Source organism: Macrobrachium rosenbergii, chromosome 50 (assembly GCF_040412425.1).
Source record: "Macrobrachium rosenbergii isolate ZJJX-2024 chromosome 50, ASM4041242v1, whole genome shotgun sequence".
Taxonomy (NCBI): Eukaryota; Metazoa; Arthropoda; class Malacostraca; order Decapoda; family Palaemonidae; genus Macrobrachium; species Macrobrachium rosenbergii.
In genome coordinates, this window is record NC_089790.1 from 7,922,657 (window position 1) to 7,950,000 (window position 27,344).

General features: G+C 34.1%; 1 protein-coding gene across 1 annotated transcript in view; it reads right to left on the bottom strand.

Annotated features, from left to right (window-relative positions):
* LOC136832582 (lachesin-like) overlaps nucleotides 1–27,344 on the bottom strand; it is a 357,078-nt gene that overhangs the window by 85,814 nt on the left and 243,920 nt on the right. The window contains exon 3 of the mRNA XM_067093658.1: nucleotides 15,607–15,814. Within this exon, the coding sequence (XP_066949759.1) occupies nucleotides 15,607–15,814 (208 nt within the window). The remainder of the gene's footprint in view (nucleotides 1–15,606; nucleotides 15,815–27,344) is intronic.

Here is a 27,344-nt window from a genome sequence, read left to right on the forward strand (position 1 = left end):
ATTGCAAAATGTTCTTTGGTTCCCAACATATGAATTAGGAAACATAGCTTTCGTGGTTGGCAGAAAATCATGAATTTTTTTATGTATTTCGTTGGTGAAATATTTGTGTGTATGCCTTACTTCAGTGACAAATTGATAAATGTAATTTTTATTATTACCGCTGGGAATGGGCTTGAAGTATAAGTCGCATAATTTCATAGCATTCCTAGGGTTAGTGTTCTTTGCCCACTAATGTTTGTATTATGTACATAGGATGTGTAGTTCGAAGTGAAAACCTAGCTGCTTTCAGATACAGATGGCCCTATATCAGTTGAATCATTCTCATCTAATTGCAGAACAGTGGTTGGAGGTTCTCTTCCCACAGATTTAGTTACAGTTGATGTAGGATGCAAATTAGGAGAATGAAGATAAACTATAACAGAACTCAAAGTTTTGTCATCTCTAACACAACTCGAAGGACATTGATGTTACTTGTATGGCATACGATCCCCCCTCTTAAGTACACTGGCCGACAGTGCTTCCTTACTTTCATTCAAAATATTTGAAATAGTAATAATAATAATAAAAATAATAATCCTTTGCTCAGATTCCTACCAATCATAAATAATGGAACAGTAATAGATGTTGTGACTGAAAGATTGGCAATATATACCTATTTTTCACTCATTTTTCTGTGTAATGTGTTGCTTACCTATTATGTTCAAAATCTGTATATAGACATAGTTAAATGAAAAAATAAAGTCCACAATAGTATTATGTATATTGCTATATAAAGGAAGCTTTCGCCAACTTGATCAGTTGGCCTCTTCAGGTTCAAGAGGCCAACTGATTAAGTTGGCGAAAGCTTCATGTATATAGCAATATACTACATACATACTACTGCGGACTTTATTTTTCCATTTAAGAACACGATAAAGTGATGATATCAAATGATAGAGATAGTTCTTCGTGTGAATGAAAATGTTATAGGACAGTGATTTATGAACTCTTTTAAATGAGTGGCAACTGATATACTAAGTTTTTAGATTCATTGTAAAATATGATCGAACATTTTCCAAGTTGTGATAACTAACTAGACTAGCTTATATGTAATTTAAGATCATGGAAAATTATAGATGCCTTTTAGTGTGGTTTAAGACTAAATTCGTTCGCTAAATAATATATATTTAGTAGTTTTATATTACTTACGAAAAAAATACGGAGTTTCATTCAATAAAAACAAGAAACAGTTCTGCCATTTTGGTTCTTTATCCGGTAAATATAGATTGGACCCCTGTGCAAAAAATTTCACCACCAGCCACTCCTTATGCCTACAGAAACGCGGCTCAGCATTCGTTATATATGCAAACTTATTAATCCTCACGGTGATAACTCGAGAATGAAAAAGATATTTTATTGCAGTTTTGTTCTTTCACAACTTGAAATTACTCGGTAATGCATGAGTGGAGAATTAGTCACCTTGTTCAGAGAAGCCTTCACCACCCTAATTATACCTTGGGATGTCTGGTTTACTGGTAGATACCTTGCTTTTTGTACGTACATAAACATTAGTCATTCGATTTATGCAATTTTATATCTGACCTGTCTTTTCTTTTCTCTCTTCACTTTCTTGACCTACTGTATATCCATGCTCAGAGAAGCTTCCACCACCCTAATTATACCTTGGCATGTCTGGATTACCTATTTTTTGTACCTACATAAACATTAGTCAATCGATTTAGGCAATTGTATATCTGACCATTCTTTTCTTTTTTCTCTTCACTTTCTTGACCTACTGTATACCCTTGCTCAGAGAGCCTTCACCACCCTAATTATACCTTGGCATGTCAGGAGTACTGGTAGATACCCTTTTTTTGTACCTAGATAAACATTAGTCATTCGATTTATGCAATTTGATATCTGACCTGTCTTTACTTTCCTCTCTTCACTTTCTTGACCTTCTGTATATCATCGTTGGGCACTACACCCACCCATGAATAAATTTACATACATCTAGGCAGTAAGTTTTTTCCTCTGTCTTTATTGCTGTTACTTTTTTGGATTGCCCAGTTTACGATCTCGCTCGCACATTAAGTGCGTCAGGGAAGACCCAGAGCTTGGAGTGAGGTTAGGTTGAAAGTAGGAAGGTGTTGGGGAGGGTCGGTAGTAGTGATGAAGCTCATTTGCTGCTTTGGGAAAAGTAGAATTCTTCGCAGCCGGAAAAATGTAACCTGTTCTTTGTTTCTCTTTCATGGATCCATTAAGTGAACTACCGTGAAGAAATTTTTGAAAGTCCACTTATGAGATAGTAGTAGGTTGGGATTTCTTCGTTTTCTCGTATGTCTTAATCTCGCCAATCTATCTCGCAGTCTAGTGTACATTTAATCGTTTTCTGAGCATGGAAATAGACGAGAAATCATAGATTTGGGTGGGGCAGACAGAAGTAGGATCAGAAGCACTGGAATCTCTTAAGATAAGAATTATCCAAGAAATGACAGCCAAAGAAGATAGTCTTTTCCGTAGGAAAATAAGCTGCAGATTATTCTGAACAGAAATGAGGCAAGAGGTACAAGTAAATAATTCCAGCGAATGGAAAATGAAAACCAGGGTTCCTCAGTAATTTAATCAGATTTCATTTTAAGAACATTTGTGCTTTTCTTTAGTCATCGAAAATGTAGTGTTTTTTATCTTACACTAGTCTTATAAAATGTGGCAGTTTTATCCAACTGCGAATGGTATTTTGCTTTTAGAATTTTAAATTGTCTTTTCTTTTTCGTCTCGAACATATTACACTGAGTCCCTGATTGTCGCATGTCACTGGCACAGCTTGATCATGTAGAGTATATCTCGCAAATCAAAGGTGACAACCTCACACTTTTCAAGGAACGGTAAACTTTAATGCCCTCGATTTTGTAATGACATCCAAATTCTTTACTAGTAATGCTAACTCTTCTTTAGCAGGAGGTTCCCTATTCTTTTGAATATTCACATGTCACCGGAAGGTCAAGAGATAATTTTGATAAGTCCCTCCTGGGTACTCATGAATTATGTATATATATATATATACATATATACACAGTATATATATATATATATATATATATATATATATATATATATATATATATATATATATATATACAATCATGAAGCTATAAATGTTGTTTAATATCAAATTCTTGCTACTTCGGGAATATCCCCGATGGGGGAATTATCACCGAAGGGGAATTTATAAGTGATAAATGGATAGGTACTGCAGGGTCTCGATCCCTCGACACAGTTACCTTCCAACAACTCCAGTCGACGGTCTACCCACTGAGCCATCATATATATATATATATGTGTATATATATATATATATATATATATATATATATATATATATATATATATATATATATATATATATATATATATATTTGGACACATCATTTGCACTGAGTATCAGTTTGAATCAGGATCTGTCGTGACACATGTCTCATTAAACAGTGGGTTTTTTTTTAACCAAGCTACAAAAACCAAAGACAGCCGAAATATTTTTGCATTTTTAGTTGGCGCCATAGCTGTTTGTCTTTGGCAGGAGTCATATTCACTACAGTCGTTAGAATAAATTGCTCTTCGTAAAATTTGTGATCTCACTTCGTTAAGAGTTGTTACAATTCAGATTTGCGAGGAACGTCCTCTCACCCCCTCTTACTCCCACTCCCAAACCCCAGCTCACAACCCCCATCTCACCCGTTTTCTTTCTCCCCCCCTGTCTCTCCATTTGATTTCACACATTCATCTAACAGCCTGTAGCCTGTAAACATACGTGTCTGCCTAGCAGTCTGCGTTTGTGTTTGTGCATGTGTGCGTTAGTGTTTGTTTTCCAGAATCTGGTATTTATTACCAGCAAAAGATCTGTTCAAGGTTTCACGACAGATTGAGCTTCGAATATCGTCTCTTCTTTTACGAGATCTTGCGCAATAAAACGAAGCCCGTTGCATGACTTAAGTTTACTGCAAACCCACAAATGTTGGAAGATGGCTCAACACTCAGGATGAGAGCTGTGACACCTGCAGACGTTCAGGTATCTGCTCACGTGAATGGGCCATTCACGCATTGCAGTAGCTGGAAATTCGTCAAGATATTGTATATATATATATATATATATATATATATATATATAAAATTTATACACATACTGTATATATATACACTGTATATGTATATATATGTACGTTTATGTATGTATTTATATATACAGTATGTATACGCATATATATGTAGTATATGTATATATACTGTATACACGCATATTATATATATATATATGTATATGTGTGTGTGTGTATATATATATATATATATATATATATATATATATATATATATATATATATATATATATATAAAGTTATTCCCTCTCACAGAGGATGATTTAGCATAAAATCAGCACAGCTGCCCTTTCCGCAACATTTTTAATCAATGAATAATGAATGAACTCCCTGTGCAGTAAAACTCCGATATCACCAGGTACTTTATACTCTTACATAGAAAGTTCATCAGCAGGACTTCAAGCCCAGTATGCAGTCTGCGCCATTCACCTTCATCTTGTAGGCACTGTTGATCCTGGATATTAAAGATGTCCTTTTCAGTACCTGTTTCCTCCGATCTGTTCAACCCAAAATGGACTTTCCTTTCCGAAGGATGAGAATTACGCCCTCTTTTTCACCAACCGATCATCGTCCATTGGCCGTTATATCTCAGAGTACTTTGGCCGTTCCTTTATCCTGCTCTAATGTTTTAACTTTACTTGTCTCCAGATTTCTCACCTTAACAATTCCTCTGTTCCCACAATGGTTTTTATTTACTCTCGTTACAAAAAAGTGCGAGGACTCAACATTAGCATATAAATATTCCCTTTCTCATTTACACTGCTTTTGCGTGTATATTTTAATTACGCTCTATAATGTGTGGGGTTGGTAATGTATAATTATAATGGAAGTTTCAGGTTCGTTTAAACTGATGATGTCTAAGAAATTTAATCTTATTCGTAAGAGTAGTTCTCGCCTGTGGCTAATATATGGACAGAGGTAAAGAGGTGGTTCTTTGCAGATTGTAAACTATATTAGTGTTACTGAATGGAAGATGGTCAGTCGGATAAAATGGCTGGCAAATTTTTTTTTTTTCACAGTTTTCACTGCTGAAAATAAAATAATGGGTTTTAAAGGTAGATATTTATGACACGTATTATGTGTGGTATTGCAACTAATGGATGAAGCGTAGAGTTTCTGTAATATAAGAAACAGGTAAACACTGAGGAGAAAGAGTTTGTTGAAGAGTGACAGAGTGAACTTTTGATGTGGGTATATGAAAAGTAACAAAATTGTGGAATAAGGATTTGTAGGGAAGGGTACGAATAGATATCGGAATGAGCGAAAAAACTAACCTCGACAAGAACCTTTGACCGTCTGTGGAACAGATCTGTGTTGAGAGTGACGCAAGTTTCAGAAATGCAATGTCAACACTGAGGAATCATGAAAGTTTGACAAGGTTGAATTTTATGTTTTGTTTGTGATAGTTGACGGAAGTGTCCGCGGTAAAATTTTGTTGCTTTAGTATTGTAGTGATGACCCGAAAATGATGGTTTTCGCCACTTTGTATAAGTGATGAGATGCTTTTGAGTATGCATATCAGTATGTGAAAATTTTTTTTTATGATAGTGTGAATGTTAGATACGTCAATAATTCTGTTAACTATTATTAATACATAAATGTATTAATAACAGTTTGTGCGTTAGAATATGTATGTGTGTATATATATATATATATATATATATATATATATATATATATATATATATATATATATATATATATATATATATACATACATATATACGAAGCGAGATTTATATATCTGACATCCACAGGGGAGATTAAAAGGATTGTCAATTCTGACTGTTTTGCCTTATTGCTAAGCCATTTTCAAAGGACAGAAAATGGCGTAGACTGTATTTTTGCCTGTGGATGACATATACATATATTATATATATACATAATATATATATATATATATATATATATATATATATATATATATATATACAGTATATATATATATATATATATATATATATATATGTATATACATACATACAATATACACAAACGCACACACTTCCCAGAACATCCTAACATCCTCGTGAGCAAACGCCTTCCTCCCAACAACAGCCCACCCACTGATAATCCAAGTGATGTATGATTCAAGTTGTAACAAAGAGAACTGAAGGCCTGTCAACATCATCGTTTGAGTAACGACCACAAAGACTCCGTTCACTGAACAGACTCAATCGAAAGAGCACTTTCGTCCGGGACTCAGATAACCCACCTTCAGACGAATATGTGAAAAATTCAAATTGATGGGAAGTACTTGCAAATAGAGCCCGTGTACTTTAACTGGAAAGGTGATTGCAGTTCCTTGTGTACGTAATTTAATTTTAGTTTTATTGTTAACCCGCATCCCTTATCGAACTCCTTACTCATTGTATTCACCTTTTGCTTGTCTTTCATTTAAATATAAGGCTGCATTGTGTCGTTAAATTGTCAACGCCTTTCTGCCTCGGAATGAGGTATTTTTGTTAATAAAAGTTTGTCGGAGGAACTTAGAAAAGTAAATGTAAATATTTTTGAAAGTAGTTTTCTGTCTAAATAACTGTTTACATACATGATATATATATATATATATATATATATATATATATATATATATATATATATATATATATATATATAATTTATATTTATATTTATATATACTTAAAATGTGTATGTGTATTTTTTGACATAATTATTAGACAGTTTTTTCCACGGTGAAATTATAGTTGAATGTTAGTTTTCGGCTTAATAATTACCGTACCGTTGATATTATATCTTACTGTATGATTATTCTATTCCCATAATTATTCTATTCCCAGAGTTATGGGTTCTAGGAAAGTCACAAATCACAGCCAACGAGGTATATCCTTTCGTGGCTAGAAATTCCTTGCACCTGTTACGTCTTCTCCTGGAATTCCTTTATTGGCGATGATAAGGGTAATATCTGTTATTTGCTAGAATAAGATGATCTTACTGAGAACTTGCAGAGAAGCAACCAAATGAAACTGAAAATGGAAGGAAGGTTTAGTACAGTACTGTGACAGTTATGCAACGCACAGAGTACTGGAAGTTAATTCGTTTAGGTCGAATGGGAAACAGATGATCCTGTGCAATTTGTAGAATAGTTTGACCTGTTGATTTTAGTTTAACTCTCGTTCCTTTGGGAGAGGGTGGCGAGACCGCCATATCTTCTGTAACCCGTTGTTATGTGGTAGTTTGTCGTGGTGTTCAATATTGCTTTCTTTTGCGTTCTATGTTGTTCAGGAATTCTCTTTTGGGTTCTGCTGCCGTCATTGTGGGTACGTATGACCTTGGTACTGTCTCTTGTCTGCCAGGTTTTCCTCAGTGTTGCAAAGAGGGCATTGTGGCCACTAGCGGATCCAGAAAAATTTCATGGGGGGCCCACCAATTTTCATATATATACATATATATATATATATGTATATGTAAATACAGTATATACAGATATCTATATATATATATACGAGTATATATATATATATATATGTTTATATATATGCATATATATATAACATATATATATATATTGTATATATAGATTTTTTATTTTTTCCATTTTTATATTTCTCATTTATGTTATCTAAATCTTCATCAATATTATTTTGTCATTATTTTTCAGGGGGGGGGGGCGCATGCGCCCAGGTGCTTCCCCCCGGGATCCGCTAGTGATTGTGACTAATATCCCTCATTGCCGCCCACTTCGGTTGATAGATAGCAGAGGCTGGCAATGCTTGCAAAACAATGTTTAAAGATTGAAGAAGGGCTCTTTCAATCTTTTTAGTGTGTAAGGATCAATGCCAAGTGCATGGGGGCTTGAGGTAATTTCCTGGTTTTACTCCTGAACGTTGCATGAGCTTCTTTATTTGCTCGTAGGAATGAAGGAGTGACGTCACGGCTGAAAATGCTACCAGATATTGTCCTGTTATTCATATTTCATGGACGATTTTGTGCTCTCTTCTTTGGTTGCGTATGTTTAAAAAGCCCTCACGTTTCTCATTTCAGGAGGGATTTGTTCATTCGGTAATCTAGAATCTTAGCATATCTTCTGTACGTCTCTCTCTCTCTCTCTCTCTCTCTCTCTCTCTCTCTCTCTCTCTCTCTCTCTCTCTCTCTCTCTCTCTTTTGCACCTCCGTTTATTTTTCTTCTTTAGTATGATTATAAGCCTGCTAAAGAAATCTTGCAACAGTAGTACAAATTAATGGAAAATATACATAACACAATACCTAGATCCAACTCAGGAATATATACAGTAGATATCAAATAGTTATTATGGTGGGTGCACCCAAGGTGGAGAAGGCATGAGGCTAGCAACGGCATTCCTCAATAGTAGACACCTCTTATAAGGCAAAAGGCGTATATATATATATATATATATATATATATATATATATATATATATATATATATATATATATATATATATATATATATATATAAATTCGTATGGTTTTGTGTCGATGTTTGTTGTCTGTAAAAATGTGTAATAAAACTCTGACGACAGGGATTAATGTTAAAGTTTGAAATAGACTTGTTTCTCTCTCTCTCTCTCTCTCTCTCTCTCTCTCTCTCTCTCTCTCTCTCTCTCTCTCTCTATATATATATATATATATATATATATATATAATGTATATGCATACATACTGCTTGTATATATGTATATTTGTGTTTTTGTGAGTGTATATACACTTCATTAGATAAACACAAATGTAGCAAGTCATCCTGAATTTGGTTTGAATTAGAAGATAGTAACATCGTATCCCCCCCCTGGTAGTAAACCTCTTTTATAAGTATTAATAGAATTCTGGAAAAGGAAACCTGGTTAGCTGCGTAATTTCCTCGCTTTACGCCGCGAGAGGGAAATATTCCAGTGCTGAAAATACCAGAAAATAACAGCAAGTCGTGAAGCCACTTGAAAAACCTTTAAAAGAATCATCGGCAGTCTCTACACTCTTGGCAATTTTAATTGAAGAATTGAAAAGCTGGTTCTGGGATTTCCAAGCTTTTCTCTCTTCTCTGACCTTTGAATCCGGAGCAGGCTTCGACCTTTTCCTAGTTATATATTCTCGGTTCTTTGTCCAAAATAGAAGAAAGATCAGAATTTCCGTTATCTTTTTGCACCCGAAACGAAAAGGAACGATGCTGGTACAGCCTACTGTGGAGATTCGTGTCATTTCTCTCTCTCTCTCTCTCTCTCTCTCTCTCTCTCTCTCTCTCTCTCTCTCTCTCTCTCTCTCTCTCTCTCTCTCAGTTGTGCCAAATTTTGCATGAGCTTGAGATAGTGGTCTTCTTTTTTTATCGTAGGTGCTATTAATAATTAGAGTCGAAAACTGAAATATTTCATCGGAAGTCGGAATATTCAAGGACTTCTTTTCTCAGTGGGAATGTAAGTTGTTTAGGGGATTGCAGGTTCCTCATAAATTTTATTATCAACTATGTTTTTAACCAACTCATTCAATATTTTTCTTGCGATCTATGTAATGATGAAAGATGCTTTTATCATAATGTAGTATCTTCCCACATTTATTTGTTTTCTGTTGTCTGTAACATCAAAACATGTTTCATGTGTCTGTATAGTATATGTTTAGGTGTTATTCCTATTTTGCATTAAAAATATTTTCAGTACTCTCAATGATATTGCAGCGCGTTCCCATGTAATTGCACTGTGGAATATTTGTTATCACGCTTTAAAGCAAGCAAGATTGGTTTACTTACTGTTACAGATCAATGGAGAGAGAAACTTGGGAAGTTAGAGATAAGAAAAACATAAACGCTTAACGAAGTTAGCGTCCTAAATTTTGCGAAAATATTTCTCACGTATCGAATTAATTCTGTTTTGCGCTGGCATAAATATAGTAAAGTAATTCAGTAGGCCGTTGTAAGGGCTGTTGTTGTACAGGATACTTGCGCTCATTCATGAGAAATGATCGTAATATATAAGGAATGAAAAGTTCACAAATTTATGCTCTTTCGATAACTATTCTCCTTGGTTTTGCGAACTGCTTTCACTAACAACAACTCCACATGACAACAAACTCTACTTTGATCGCTCAGGTTATACTGCCGTCAGTGCACCTCACGGGGTGCACTGTAGGCATTACTAGAGGTTCTTGCAGCGTCCCTCCGGCCCCTAGTTGCAACCCCTTTCATTGCTATTACTGTACCTCCGTTCATATTATCTTTCTTCCATCTTACTATCCACCCTCTCCTAGCAATTGATTCATAGTGCAACTGCGAGGTTTTCCTTCTGTTACACCTTTCAAACCTACCTACTCTCAGTTTCCTTTCCAGCGCTGAATGACCTCACAGGTCCCAGAGCTTCGCCTTTGGCCTAAACTCTGTATTCCATTCCATTCATTCCACGTTATACTAAGGGGTGTTTCAATAGTTTTTTATATATATATATATATATATATATATATATATATATGTATATATATATATATATATATATATATATATATATATATATATATATATATATATATATATATATATATATATATATATTGTGCACAGACATTACATTGTCAATTCGTGGATAATTTGAATTCTTGAGAACGAACGAAATAAGATTTTTGGTGTAAAAGGAGGTCCACTTTTTCAAGGTCGTTCTTTCACCTGTGTCAGTTTCCTGGTAATTAGAGAAAATGTTTGATTTATTAATTATCAAGTTCCCTGGAAGTTAGAGAAAACGTTTGATTTATTAATTATCAAGTTCCCCGGCAATCAGAGAAAACGTTTGATTGATTAATTATCAAGTTCCCTGGCAATTAGAGAAAATTTTTGATTTATTAATTATCAAGTTCCCTGGCAATTAGAGAAAACGTTTGATTTATTAATTATCAAGTTCCCTGGACGTTAGAGAAAACGTTTGATTTATTAATGATCAAGTTCCCTGGTAATTAGAGAAAATGTTTGATCTATTAATTATCAAGTTCCCTGGCAATTAGAGAAAACGTTTGATTTATTATCAAGTTCCCCGGCAATTAGAGAAAATGTTTGAGTTATTACTTATCAAGTTCCCTGACTATCAGAGAAAACGTTCGATTTATTAATTATCAAGTTCCCTGGCAATTAGAGAAAACGTTTGATTTATTATTTATCAAGTTCCCTGGCAATTAGAGAAAACGTTTGATTAATTATCAAGTTCCCTGGCAATTAGAGAAAACGTTTGATTTATTAATTATCAAGTTCCCCGGCATTTAGAGAAAACGTTTGATTTATTAATTATCAAGTTCCCTGGCAGTTAGAGAAAGTTTGATTTATTATCAATTATTGTAACGCAAACTCAACTGCTACGACAATCGACGCACTTGGACAAGAGGCAAGATGCAGTTATTTCTTGGTGACGTACTTCTGTTCATTCCATTGGACACTAATGACAGCCTCGGAAGACCAAATTGCTTTTTGTCGATTTATACAGCCCCACACAGTATCAAGTGAATTGGCGATAAACAGCAAATTGGGGGTTTGTATGATTTTTTGTTTAAATATGCTAATTTAATCTTGCCATTTTTACAGATGTTGATAGTGACTGTAGTTAATTATTTACCATTCCAATTTTAACCTATATACCAATATGTTTATATATATCTATCTCTGTCTTTATGTACATACATAAATACATGCATAAATGCTTAAATACACACATGCAGACATGAATACTTACATACATACTTATATACATACATATATTTATGTAATGTGCAAACACATATATATATTATATATATATTATATATATATATATAATATATATACATATATATATATAAATATATTATACATATATATATATATATATATATATATATATATATATATATATATATATATATATATATATATATATATATATATATATATATATATATATATATATATATATATATATATATATATACTTACAACCATACTCATGGATAAGTGAGTATTGTTTATAATTATATATATATATATATATATATATATATATATATATATATATATATATATATATATATATATATATATATATATATATATATATATAATTTCGAGATATTGGCGGAGGTGACAGCCTGAGGAAGCGACGCTAGATTTAAAGAAAACACATTAAGACTGCGACGGAGCTCAATATCCAGCGCCTCCTCTTTGTTGCCGGCGCTCAATATCATCTCCCTTGTTGCAGAGTCGGCGTATGCCATTAGATCCTCATTTTATTCGACTTTATTTTAACTTCTTTCCTCCCGTGACGTTGAAGTGGAAAGTTTTGCGAAACTTAAATTTGAGGATGATATTTCTTTCGCTGTCGGAAGCTGATGAATTATCGCTTTCATTTTTCTATTCATTGCCCCAGAACATTAAGTTTTATCATTTTTTTTGTTTGTTTGTTTTGTTTGTTGCGTTTGCGTGTGGCTGCGTCTCGTCCGTTCATAATATACACAGAGTGCGTCCGAACTACAGGAAAATGTGTCATAAACACACGTCGGTAACTGATCTTACATATATCACAAGCAGGTTGAAAATAAGTGGAGAACGAATCGCTGGCAAAAAAAGTTGAGTATACCTTAGTTTAACCAGACCACTGAGCTGATTAACAGCTCTTCTAGGGTTGGCCCGAAGGATTAGATTTATTTTACGTGGCTAAGAACCAATTGGTTACCTAGCAACGGGACCTACAGCTTATTGTGGAATCTGAACCATATTATAGCGAGAAATGAATTTCTATCACCAGAAATAAATTCCTCTTCTAGCAAACGTAGGATAATCTTACGGAGTAATGGTTAGTACTACCAATAAGTCGTTGACTTGTATTTAACCTGTTTGTGATGTGTGTGCAATGAGTTATCGACGTGTCTTCATGAAGTATTCTGCTCAGTGGTCTGGTTAAACTATCTTATTAATTAATCAGTTATGAAGTATTCTAATGCAGAGGTGACGTACCCTTAGGTATAATGCTTATTTACTTATCAGCTAATCGCTTGAATGTCAGGACAATGGCCTTTTGCTCCTATTCTCCAGGCGATTTGGTTTGGATTGTCAACTAGTCTGTGTCAGTGGCGTTTTCGAACTGTAAAGCTAATTATGTATGACCCACTGTGGCGTTTTCGAACTGTAAAGCTAATTATGTATGACCCACTGTGGCGTTTTCGAACTGTAAAGCTAATTATGTATGACCCACTGTGGCGTTTTCGAACTGTAAAGCTAATTATGTATGACCCACTGTGGCGTTTTCGAACTGTAAAGCTAATTATGTATGACCCACTGTGGCGTTTTCGAACTGTAAAGCTAATTATGTATGACCCACTGTGGCGTTTTCGAACTGTAAAGCTAATTATGTATGACCCACTGTGGCGTTTTCGAACTAAAGCTAATTATGTATGACCCATGAGCCATTTCCTGGCCTCAAAATTTACCTAGCCAGAGAAAGAGGGTGAAATTGCTGTGTCACCAAGCTTTCCGTTGAAACGGAAAGAAACTTGCAATCATAATCTGAGGGCTTCTGGCTTTTGTATTATGTACATGTTTTTTATGTATGTGTTTAAGCAAGTGTCAGCATTAGTAAAAGAGATAGCAAATAATATGAGAAGTGTAAGCTGTTCCTTCTGCGCTTATAAATCTATATGTTGTAAACACGTAGATCTCCCTTGTACCTTCTGGAAATAAGTGTTTTAATTTTGTTTAACAAAGTATAAAATCACAAAATTCCATACCCTGTTTCGGGCTTGCTCAGCTCTGTTTAGAATTTTGCACACGGATCTTTGCAAGCTTAAATCGGTTGCAGTCTGCTCAGTGGCCATGTTTCAGCATCTAATGAAATTTTTTATTAGCTAGTTCAGTCATTGTATTTCTTTCCTTATACAAGCTCTTGATAATTACAGACATTCACCCTTCTGAGAGTGGTTATATCTTTGCTCTCAAAGTTAGACCTTACACATAACGTTTTATATCCGTATTCATATATATATATATATATATATATATACACACACACACACACACACACACACACACCAAGAGGTCTCATATCAGAATCTCATTAGAAAAGAATAAAAGATGAAAAAAATTATAACATTTATATGTTGGAAAATATGATAGAGTGCAGTTTTGCAAAAGAAAATTTTGGTAGCCATATAATTTTCAGGCTAGCATATACAAACTATATCCATTTATCGCCAAAGGAATATGTAAAACGTTTAGATTTTGAGGAATTTAGTTTGCCTGGCCCTTAACGACGTCAAGGAAGTGCGCTGGCGTGGACTTCGGGTGTATGTGAAAAACATTTATCAGTGGCACTCCACCCTCGGTCATGGCTGCTACTCCTCATCCTTGCAGCTAATATATTTTCAGCAGTCTGTACGTTCGTTTATGCGTCACCCTAGAATATATAGCGTAAATTTCATGTGTATTTGACATGTGGACAGAATGAAGGATGATAGGTTGGCGTAAAGAAAATGTAATTCGGAAGCTCTGTATGAAAAAGGCGAGTGGGCCCCAGAGAGTGCTGGATAAATGGGTAGAAGGAAGTTATTAAGATGAAAGAGATTAATATCCAGGAAACGGAGTTCGTGGCGTATAAAGGTCGCTGTTGACTCGTGTAGGGGGTTTGACACGGTGTCGAGCAGCCTTCTTTGTAGAATGTATATGAAGCAAGTAATTTTTGGAGGAGTTTTCTGAGCAGAAGGTTCGTACAGAATTCAGCAGTTGAGTTGCAAAGGTGTCAGTGGCTTTTGTCTCTGCACTTTGGAGGCCGTATTAAGGGGGACAGCTTATTGTTATATATATATATATATATATATATATATATATATATATATATATATATATATATATATATATTATATATATGTATATGTGTCTTCATAATGAATAATATTGCCAAGGCCAGGTAGAACATTGACAATATTATTCATTATCAAGCTCAGATTGTCAAGTAGCCACCCTGTAACTAAGTGTGTATCTATCTATCTATCTATCTATGTATATATATATATATGTATATATATATATATATATATATATATATATATATATATTATATATAGGTTGATAGATAAATACACGGATAGATAGATACACACTCAGTAACAGGGTAGCTACTTGGCAATCTTAGTTTGATAATGAATAATATTGTCGCTGTTCTACCTGGCCTTGGCAATATTATTCATTATATATATATATATATATATATATATATATATATATATATATATATCTATATATGTCTATTCTATATTTATATATATACATATATATATATATATATATATATATATATATATATATATATGTATATATATATATATATATATATATATATATAGGCTATATATATATATATATATATATATATATATATATATATATATATATATATACACATACACATATACACACGAAGCTACAATATAATCACTGTCACGAACTCTTTAATAGCACGACGCGAAATTGGTTCAAGAGTCACGAAGGTCTCGTATTACTCACCAACAACAGTTAGCACTCCGAATTGACTTTTGGCGATGATGGTGTTGACCTGACACATATAAGTTCCCGCGTCGGTTGAATTGACTCGTGATATGTGGAGAGTCCACGTGCGCTGGCCGTCGTGCGTCACTTTGACTCTCGGGTTTCTCGTGATGACGTGATCTTGGACCGTCAGGATGGCGGATTTGTCGAAGGCGATCCATGCGACCTGTAGGAGAAAACAGTTGTTAAGGGAACAGCATTTTGTTCACTGGGACTTGTGCTCGTGATCTGAGAGCTTGTAGTTTTTGCATTATATAAATGTGTGTGTCTGTATATATATATATATATATATATATATATATATATATATATATATATATATATATATATATGTGAATATATGTATATATATATAAATATATATATATATATATATATATATATATATATATATATATATATATATAAATATATATATATATATAAATATATATATATATATATTTATATATATATATATATATATATATATATATATATATATATATATATATATATATATATATATATATATATATAATATATATATATATATATTATGTTAACCTTTTTTTATTTTCACATAAGTTGGTGAGTTCATCCATTTATCCTTCTAGGGGACTATTATACAGTAAAAGCTTTATGAAAAAATGTAGTAAAATTAACTGACTTTTATTTTTATTTGTTTTCACAATTTATTGATCTCTTTACTTCCCCATAGAGGGATATTTATAACTCCTGTGTTGCCAGAACTCAGGTAAAAAATGAGGCATATTTATAATTTTGTCGCCCAAGACACGTTATATGCTGATCATCTTTGGCGTAGCTTTTCTTTCAATATTCAGTTTTTCTTCCATTTATTTTCTTTTACATTGTTCTCCTGTTCAGGTATAAATTTCCTACGGCTCCGATTTAATGATGCTTGGAAATAATAATCAAATGCATTTTTATACTCGTCATTTTGGAAATATATTACACAGAAAGAAGATATGAATTGTTAAATTACTTTTATTCGTGGAAGTGTTGTGGATGTTTGAAAGGTGGTGAATTTCTCTGATTTGAGAATACCTTGAATAGGTGGCTAGTCTCTCTCTCTCTCTCTCTCTCTCTCTCTCTCTCTCTCTCTCTCTCTCTCTCTCTCTCTCTCTCTCTCTCTCTCTCTCGGATCAAGACATTATTCATTGTTGAACTGTTATAGAAGTCTGAGGGCGAAGGGGAAGCCTGAATATGGTGTAAATAGATCTAGAGAATGTTAACAGAATTAATAGAGATGCAATAGGGATGTTGCAGAGGACGCATGGCGTAAAAGTAGTTTTTTGAGAGCTATTAAGTCTTCATAATGAAAGGGAATTCTTAAAGCTTAAAGTATGCAGATACAAAGAGTGACTGATTTAGTACAATAATGGCTATTTAATACCTACGGACGGAGTCATGTCAAGAGTCAGAAAGAGATGTAGTGGGTATATATGTCATGTCTTAAGAAAAGAGGTCGAAGTTCAGTGTGTGCGGATGATACAGTGTTGATTGAAAGGAGTGAGAAGAAACTGCAGAGTCTAGTGAAAGGGTTTGCACATGTTTGCAAGAAGAGGAAGATGAAGTTATTATAACGCAGAATAAGATTATGAAGGTAAATAGGATCCAGGGAGTATGTGCAGTGAATAATAGGGTGGAAGATGGATGGTAAGACTGAAAGTGATCGAATTATTTTGAAATTTAGGAGTAATTGTAATGGATAATGCAGAACCATAGCAAAAGTTATGTCAGAGAATAGGTGGAGCAAAGAGGGTGGCTTGGTGTGTGGAAAAGGTTATGAAGGTACTGGGGAGTTCTCTGGAGGTCAAAAAAGATTATGTGAAGAGATTTATATGAAAGAGAATTGTAAGTATTGAATCCAAGACAGGAAAAATATGGAAAACGTTAAGACTAATTATTTAGTAAATATGGATTAGGAATGATCGGGCTGGTAAAGAATTTTGGGTGTATGCGGACGACGGATCAGATTTTTGTTTCGTCAAATGGAGAGAATAAGGGACGATGGATTAGTGCAGATATATCATTTAGAGTTTTTTTATGGGGAAAATAGGTGAAGAAGACTTGAAAGGAACTCGGTAGATGGAGCGGACTAGTATGATGGAAAGAAAGGACGTTAATATCGTAAAACTGAGAGGGCTCATGCAAAAAAAAAAAAATAAATAAAAAAGGAGGGTGGGGTGAATGTAGCATAAGTGCTTCGGGAGTTTTACATACTGATGATGTAGGTATGTGAAGCGGTTAATTTTAAGGATGTTCGTTGCGCATGGAGTTTTCATTTCTCTTGAATTAGCATTCAGCAGATAAAAATGGCAGTGATAGTTATCTTGTTTTTTCTCTTCAGCTACCCCCACTTAGAGGAAATGCCATATATGTTGAAATTTATTATATATATATATATATATATATATATATATATATATATATATATATATATATATATGAAATTTTATCACACCGTGATTTATATACAATCATGAAGCTACAAATGTCGCTTAATATCGAAATTCACGCTACCTCGGTATATCTCCGTTGGAGAATTGTCGCCGAAGGGAATTTATATAAGTGATAAATGAATTGGAATCGTGAGGACACGAACCGCGACGAAAGCCTATTCAGCGACTCCAGCAGACGTAAACCTCTCTTGATGGCTCAATGGTTTACGTCTACTGGAGTCGCTGAATAGGCTTTCGTCGCGGGTTCGTGTCCCCACGATTCCAATTCATTTATCACTTATATAAATTCCTTCGGCGACAATTCTCCAACGGAGATATACCGAGGTAGCGTGAATTTCGATATTAAGCGACATTTGTAGTTTCATGATTATATATATATATATATATATATATATATATTTATTTACTTATAGAAAATTACACACACACACGATCATATATATATATATATATATATATATATATATATATATATATATATATATATATATATATATAAACTGGGTCATTAGAGGCAGAATGGATTTTTCATGTAAGGGACCAGAACCAATTCCTCTTTCCCGAAATTGGTCTTCAGACTGTGGCCTTTGTATTTCTGTAAGGACATACCAAATGGTGCCAGAAAACTTGATATTGTTTTCAAGTTTTCGTAAGCTGTATCTACAATTTCCCATTGCTGAATTATTTTTCGCTCCGGGGAATATATCCAGCCTCTATGAATATATATGAAGTGGTGGTTTCTTTTCTCCCCTCTACTGAAATTATGAGTGAGACTATCGTTGCCGTATCTCTTGTTTTACCACTTTTCTTACCTTGCAATAGAGTGCTTCCTCTGTGACTTTGGTGAACACCACTGCAAAGAGCATGAACTTCTCTGTTCTCTTGTATTGTTACATTATTACAGTGCACAGTATCATGGATATTTTTATTCCTCTGACAATGCGATTATATATATATATATATATATATATATATATATATATATATATATATATATATATATGGACCACCCCAAAAAATATTTTTGTAAAATTTTGTGAAATTTGACCAAAGGTGTGACCCGTAACTGTCAGTGAGTGATTCGATTTTGGGAGAAAGTTGGATAAGGGACCTTTTTTGTCGGTATTTTGCGGTCTCCGAAAGCTTTTGTCATCTGTGGGGCAGTCTTCCTGACAAAATTTTGAATTTTGATGCTCTGTGTTTGTGCTGACATATATTTATATTTCATTGATTTATAGACCTTAACATATTTCTCTGTTGCCATTTTACTAATTTTTTTTTCGGCATAGTCCCATAGATACTTCTTTGCAAGTATGTGTAGGAAGTTACTGTCATTTCCTCATGAATTTGTGGTCATGTTGAGTAACAAGAACACGTAAAAATAATTTTAATAATAATTACAAAATATTTATATTTGATTACAAACACTTATGAGAATTGCAACGAATTGATTGTGGCTATGGAAGGCGTTTCATTTATGAATAAAATCACGGACGCCACAGAGATGTTCAAATTTCGATGGTTAAAAATAGACTGAATTGACCCTAAAGGACAATCAAAACCAACGGTAAATGGTTGATGATAGAGTAAATTAAGAAACGAGCCAAAATGTGGAACGTATGAAGTGGCTGTTGAACTAATTCTACTTTATGAAATGGAATGTGGAAATTGAAGTCGCACTAAATGGAAAATGTAGGAGTTGGTGAAATATCGTAAATTGTCAGTGGGTATATATATATTTTGAAAGAGGAGGGCAAAGTTGTTGGGTAATGAATTGATGAAGGTTTAGAATTAGTCTTACAGTGGCGAAGAAATTATATAACGTAATTCCAGTAATTTTGCATTTATAGAAAATATGATTAGTCCAGTAAAGAAAAATATTTATCAGAGGTTTGGTAACAAGAAAAGGAAGAAAACAAGGAAATTTTTGGTTTCATAAATTGAAGGACAGCCAGAATTAACGGGACCTTTGATAAATGCGTAGTGTCTGATACCGATCTACAGCTGGGTGGACTGGTAGGCTGGGTAAGCTGTAAGCGATTCACGGATCTTGCAAACCTGAACAGAGCGCTGCACCATTCAGCTTCATCGCAACTACACCTTCCAAAGGTGTAGAGTACAAGATTGTTTCAAATGCTTGGGGTTTAATGTCTGTACTGTTGAAGTGTCTGCTCCCTTACGTTTATTTTAAGCAACTTAAATTAACTCTTAAGTGTCTAATATAAACTCCTTTCAATAGGCTGCTTAGCGCTTGACATAAATTGGTACCTTAATTGTTGACTATATATATATATATATATATATATATATATATATATATATATATGCATCTCTCTCTCTCTCTCTCTCTCTCTCTCTCTCTCTCTCTCTCTCTCTCTCTCTCTCTCTCTCTCTCTCTCTCTCTCTCTCTCTATAATATATATATATATATATATATATATATATATATATATATATATATATATATATATATATATATATATATATATATATATATATATATATATAAATATATAATATGTATATATATATGTGTGTGTGTGTGTGTGTTAGTCACAGTGCCCTCTTAACTTCACGAATTCTTCACGCTTTTTGGATACGACTGTCACTACAAAGCCTCAGATCCAAATGGAAGATATTGAGGAAATTCAGACGTTCTTAGCAGGATTCGAACTCGCATCCGGAGTATTTTTCTTAGTAAATGGCTGTTGTACATAAAAGCGTAATATTTTTCTTTATTCACTTTTGATTAGAATATTTCTAAGTAGTCTGAGTTTAAAATTACACAGTTCCTTCGTACGAATATGTTTGTTTTTCAGTGATCCCCAAACCCCCCCCCTCTCTCTCTCTCTCTCTCTCTCTCTCTCTCTCTCTCTCTCTCTCTCTCTCTCTTCTCTCTTGTTTTTCTCTAGCATAAATTCTACATCAAAGGCGGAGCAAAACATGAAATTACAGTGGTGTAAAAAGAAATAGCGATACCCAAGCATTGATGATTGTTTAACACTAAAAGAATCAAACGATTGTGGAAGAACGTGTTTTTGTTATAACAAAACAATACTCACTGCGTGGCCTAAGTTCTTTTTTGATATCGAGTTGTCATAATCGTATAGAAGCAAAATTATTCATTTGTAATAGAATAATAAACAGAAGCAGACTATAATATCTGTTGAGACTTCTGTGTGCCGAGATCAGTTTTATTTCTGTTGTTCAGAACATTCTCTGATACATTTCTGGTTTTGAAAAATTTCTCTGAAACAATATATTTTTTTTTTGTAAAGCGAGAATTAATGAGAGTTCAGAACATGTCCTTTTTTTCTTGTGTTTAAATATTCTTACTTTTTTTCAGAGTTTAGGTTTTAGGATCTTACTGATTTTCATAACACAGGTTTTTTTTTTTGGTTTTTTCCTCAGCGGGATTAGTGTTGCACGAAAAATCTATTTTACATCAGGAAATTATTTATTAGGCTTTCGAAGCCTGTTACTACATGTTTCAAGTCTTTTTTAGTTTATTGAAAAATGCTTAAAGATTCAAATATTAGATGGGTTTTCGGTACTTTCTAGAAGGAGAGGGAACCCATTGTTGTATGTTTCAAGTATTTTTTAGTTTAATGAACATTTTTTATTTTTATCCATGAGATTCAAATATTAAATGAGATTTCGGTATTGTCTAGAAGGAGAAGAAACCTGTTGCTGTAAGTTTCGGGTCTTTGTTAAATTTAATAAAATTTTTTTTTTATAAGATGCAGATATTAAAGGATTTTTCGGTAAATTCTTAGGAGAGGGACACTTCTTATCAGATTCTTCTCATAATTGGAATTTTAGTAGTTTTCTACTATAATTCCAATTATGATAAGAATTTTTTTCAGAGTTTAGGTTATAGGATCTTACTGATTTTCCTAACAGATTTTTTTATGGCTTTTTCCTCAGCGGGATTAGTGTTGCACGAAAAATCTGTTTTACATCAGGAAATTATTTATTAAGCTTTGAAACAGAAATGCATAATGAGCGAACGTTCTATCGTTAGGATCTCTCTTCCGGAACAGATACTCTTTATCTACAGTCAGCCTCATATCCATAAATGACCTTTTGTTGGTTCATTTCCCTAAAAATTATCCTGATTTTACGTCTTCAAACTTGCGAAAATTTACAAATGCCACGAACGATAAGATAATACTGAGTCGGCCAATGACATAAGCGATAATATTCATATGCCATTGCGGAAGTTCTCTAAAAGTTGATCTGTCTGCCTGTAATATCTAGAGATCTTTGGGATTATGCGAATTCTAATTAGACCCTCGATGTTCGTTTGTATGCCAGGGTCTGGGTTAGGAAGATGTCTAGGAAGGGAAGCTTGCCATTGGTTCTCTCTTTGATAAAGCACAAGCAAGACTCCTCCTCATAGCCTTCCCAGAGTCACAGAAGGAGCAAGACTCCTCCTCAAAGTCTTCCCAGATTCACAGAAGGAGCAAGACTCCTCCTCATAGTCTTCCCAGAGTCACAGAAGGAGCAAGACTCCTCCTCATAGTCTTCCCAGAGTCATAGAAGGAGCAAGACTCCTCAAAGTCTTCCCAGATTCACAGAAGGAGCAAGACTCCTCCTCAAAGTCTTCCCAGAGTCACAGAAGGAGCAAGACTCCTCAAAGTCTTCCCAGAGTCATAGAAGGAGCAAGACTCCTCAAAGTCTTCCCAGAGTCACAGAAGGAGCAAGACTCCTCCTCATAGTCTTCCCAGAGTCATAGAAGGGCTTCACCTTCCGATTTTTTACAATAATGCTGTCACAATGTGTGCAGTATACGATGGGGCCGCCCATTTCGCCAAACACACCCTTCTCGGTGCATCCCATGAAGATACTTGCGTAGAGTTCTCTCGCAAGGGAGAATTCCAAGGTGCTGCCTTCGATTGATGCTACAGCAGATCAAATGAGTTTTCTGGAAGGTAAATACTGGAACGATTGAAAGGTTGAGTTATGTAGGTATACGAAAATGTGGCAAGAGGTTAGAATGAATGAAAGGGTAGCTTGAAGTGTTTCGAGGGAGTAGAAACCATGTTGGAAAACCGTGGGTACGTTGCAGAATTGTTTAGAAGGAGAAGCAGAAACTTTCAAATGAATTTCTGGCCAGAGGAAACAGAAATGCTGGAACACAAAGGCCTGAACATCTGCCCGACAGAGGTGATTGGTACAATGTATATATTGTAGCTGACACTGTTGATGATAATTCTCTGTAGGTTTGGAACGTGGCAGATGGGAAAGTTTCGTGAATAAAGATTTCATTCTTAATTTAGCAATTGAAAGATGAACAGAGCAGGAACTGTTTTTTTTTTTTTACCGATCCAACCCTATTAAAGGAAATTATATGATGGTTATTTCTATACATGTATATATTATATATATATATATATATGTATATATATATATATATATATATATATATATATATATATATATATATATATATATATATATATATATATATATATATATATATAATGTGCACATACAGTATATGTATATGTATATATGTGTATATATATATATATATATATATATATATATATATATATATATATATATATATATATATATATATATATATATAATGTACATAAATATAAACAGATGGATATAGATATAGATTTAGATATAGATACATATATCAGTAAAATCATAAAAATATTCTTTGTACGGAATTTGTTACTGTTCTTTTTCAGTTCCAGTAAAGTTAGGGAATTCTTGTTTCGAGTTAAAAGTTTAAATTGGATTTTTCTTTACTTTCGAATGTTAAATTCTGTCGTATTTCTATCCTGCATTGCTTGACAACGTTTCAGTTATTATTCGTAGTTAAGACTGCGTAATTTTCTGTTGCATCGACAACGGACGGAAATTACCGCAAATCCGATGACTCTTACTGATTGATAAACTAAATTTTTTAGGACGATAAATAAGTGTAATGCAAGATTGCCATTTCACTTTTATTACGTTTTATTTCAGCCAGACGGCTTGCAGGCATCCGTCCACAAAGAGACTAAGGAAAGCAATTAATTCTATCTCGAAAAAAGCAGTTAAAGCAATTAATTCTGTCTCAAAATTATGTGACGCATTTGCGGTTTCTACATAAAGTTGTAAATTAAATATCGATGCCATGAAAGTGTGCAGTAGAATTTGCATGAAAGAGAGTTTTGTTGTCGTGTTTTCTCTTGCCTCGGTACTTTCTTGCATCAAATATGCATAAGAACTAGTGGCTGCTTAAATATGTATCTGCTTTTTCTGTGCAATTCATTTAACGTAAAATATCGCAGATGCAATCGTAAGCAGATGGAGATATGTAACTTGGTCATAACATGCCTGTAATTCATATTGCCACTACCTTAATCGTAACATACCTATAATTCATATTGCCACTAACTTAACCGTAATATACCTGTAATTCATATTGTCACTAACTTAATCATAACCTACTTGTAATTCATATTGCCACTAACTTAATCATAACGTACCTGTAATTCAATTTGCCACTGACTTAATCATAACATACCTGTAATTCATATTGCCACTAACTTAATCATAACACCTGTAATTCATATTGCCACTAACTTAATCATAACATACTTGTAATTCATATTGCCACTAGCTTAATCATGGCATACCTGTTATTCGTATTGCCACTAACTTAATCATATCACCTGTAATTCATATTCCCACAAACTTAATCATGACATACCTGTAATTCATATTGCCACTGCTTACTGAATGGGGCGAAAAATACTTAATGTAACGGCTGTTAGGAGAGTTGTAAAATACTAAATATTACAGATTGAAGCATAATAAATGAAGGAGTGAGACCTGACCCCGGTGGTTGCGATAAATTTTCATGTTTTAGAATGGGAAAAATGAGACTCTTTTGCAAAGAGATATGGGAAAGAATTCATATACATAAAGTTAGCAAATACGGCATTCCTTTGAAACCACCAGCCCAGGAATGATGGTATTCTCCCTATACTATATGAAAAGAAAGGTAGCTGACTTAGTTGATAATTTGCTGCGGGAGATTTTCATTGTTTTTGATTAGATAAAGCAGGGAAGTAATCACTGTTGTTTGCAAGTTCGCGGTATTGGAGTGAGAAATAGAAGCCTAAGGTAAATTTTTTGTTTATGACTGGAAGAGTATCTTTTTATTGACATAGTAAATTCAGTCGTATCAGAAAGGAAAACTGAGGAATTTCCTCTGTTGATGTGAAACATGTATTTCAGACTGGAGGAAAGAAAATGCGTTAAAAAATAACAGGTTAATATTGTAAATTACATAAGAAATATAGGCAGTGCTGACATTCACAAGATATCTGAAGAATTGGAAAGGAAAGTAAAGCCGAAATTTGTGAAAAATTTGTCTCCCAGTCTGCTGCGAACTTCAGCAAGTTGTATGACCTTTCTGAAAAAGCCTTGCTCTGAGAGTTGGCGTAGGAAGAATTATGATTTGCGAGTGAACTGAAACAAAGGATGATTAGGACGCGAAGGCCAAACGAGAAAGGAAATTCAATATCGGCATTACAAAATACGAGATGGAAATACATTGAAAAAGGACGCAAGAATGTCGTTTGAGAATAGGTTGGAGAATGGCTGTCCGCAGAAGGTTTGATAAAAGATCGCCAACTAAGCTTACAGAATGACTCGTAGTTGAAGGAGAACGTCAAGATTGCTGAGGTAAATAAGTTAAACGATCTGTAGTAAGAGGGTTGTGAAATGTCATAGACAAAAAGGACACTCTGAAATCTTTAATTTGTCAAATTCTGAGCTGAACTTTCAGTTCGCCTTTTTTATAAATTGTTTTGTTCAAAGTCTGGTAATCTGTTCTGTAGCTTAATTGCAGTATCCTAGAAATTGAACGACATCTGAGACTACAACATAAAAATAACAAGTACATGTTGAAGAACACCAGGACTAGATGTGAGATGACCGTGAGGCACTTAAGAAAATTACTTTTTTAACCACAATGTGCTATAGGATCCTCCCTCACTCGCGTCTGGTTTTTGAAGGGAGGAAAACCAACAGTTTTAGGGGAAATTTCTAGCATTCTAGGGAATTGCTTACTTTAACAGTTTTTGCTAGACACCTAGATGATAGTTTCTTGAACTAGTGTTAAATGGATTTCCCCGTGTATAACTCTGGCAGACATTTTAGTTTTTCTGTGGGTTTTCGTGTTTACATTTCCTAAATCATTGTTGTCTTAACTGAAATTTTTTTAATAAGTATCTCCTTTCCAAGGGGGAGATGGCAGAGTTTCAGACTTGATTGATTCATGGCTAACAGAGGAATGCAAGATTTTTAGGTTCTCACATAGAAGCTTTCATTTTTCTGAGGTTAATTAATTTACGGTATGTCTGAAATCAAGTCAAAGTGTCGGATCGTTTTTCAAGCATATTTGATAGTTCAGATGATTCCGATTTGTGTGTAAGAGACAGAGAAATACATTTGGGATACGTTTGGTGCTCTGCGCGTGAATTCAGAATTTTAGTGGAGAAGACGTTTGAATTTCTAGTGTAGTATATTGCCTGCGAGTGTTTGAAAGCAGAAGCGTTCATGTTTGTCAAAGGCGTCCAGTGCTTTGGGGAGTTCCTCCTAAGAATTCCTCCTAAGAGCCTGCGAGAAAGCCTGACGAAAAGACGGTTGGCCGGTTCATTTCAGGCTTTTAAGTGCAGCCTGTAGGGAATACCAGTCCCTTTCTTTAAAAACCAAGAACCATAATGAAGACCAGATTCACTTGACAGCTTGTATCATGGTTTCGAAATATATACGAAACTAAATAGAAAAAAGTACCCCATCAGAATGGACGCCCACGAGGTGTGAATTGATTTACTACAATAATCCTGTTAAGTGAATCACAGTGCAAGGAGTGGGAAAAGAGACTGGAAAAGGTGTAAGTGGTTGTTTGTTCAGGAAAAGTAGATGGAATTGGTAGAAGAAAGAAGTAAGCCTGGTGCAAAAGTGGCCGGTTGAAATAAGGTTGCTCGTCCTCAGGCTCCTCTCATTCCTGATTGAGACCCAAGTGAATCGGCTAACTATTTAGACCTTAGGGCTTAGTTCAAGCATATTGCAATTTATTTTAATGGAACGTTCTGTCTCCCTCAGGAATCTAACCTGTGACCCCTAGGCAAGCCTACATACACACACACGCACATAAAGTATATATATATATATATGTGTGAGTGTATATAATGTATATATATGTATGTATAT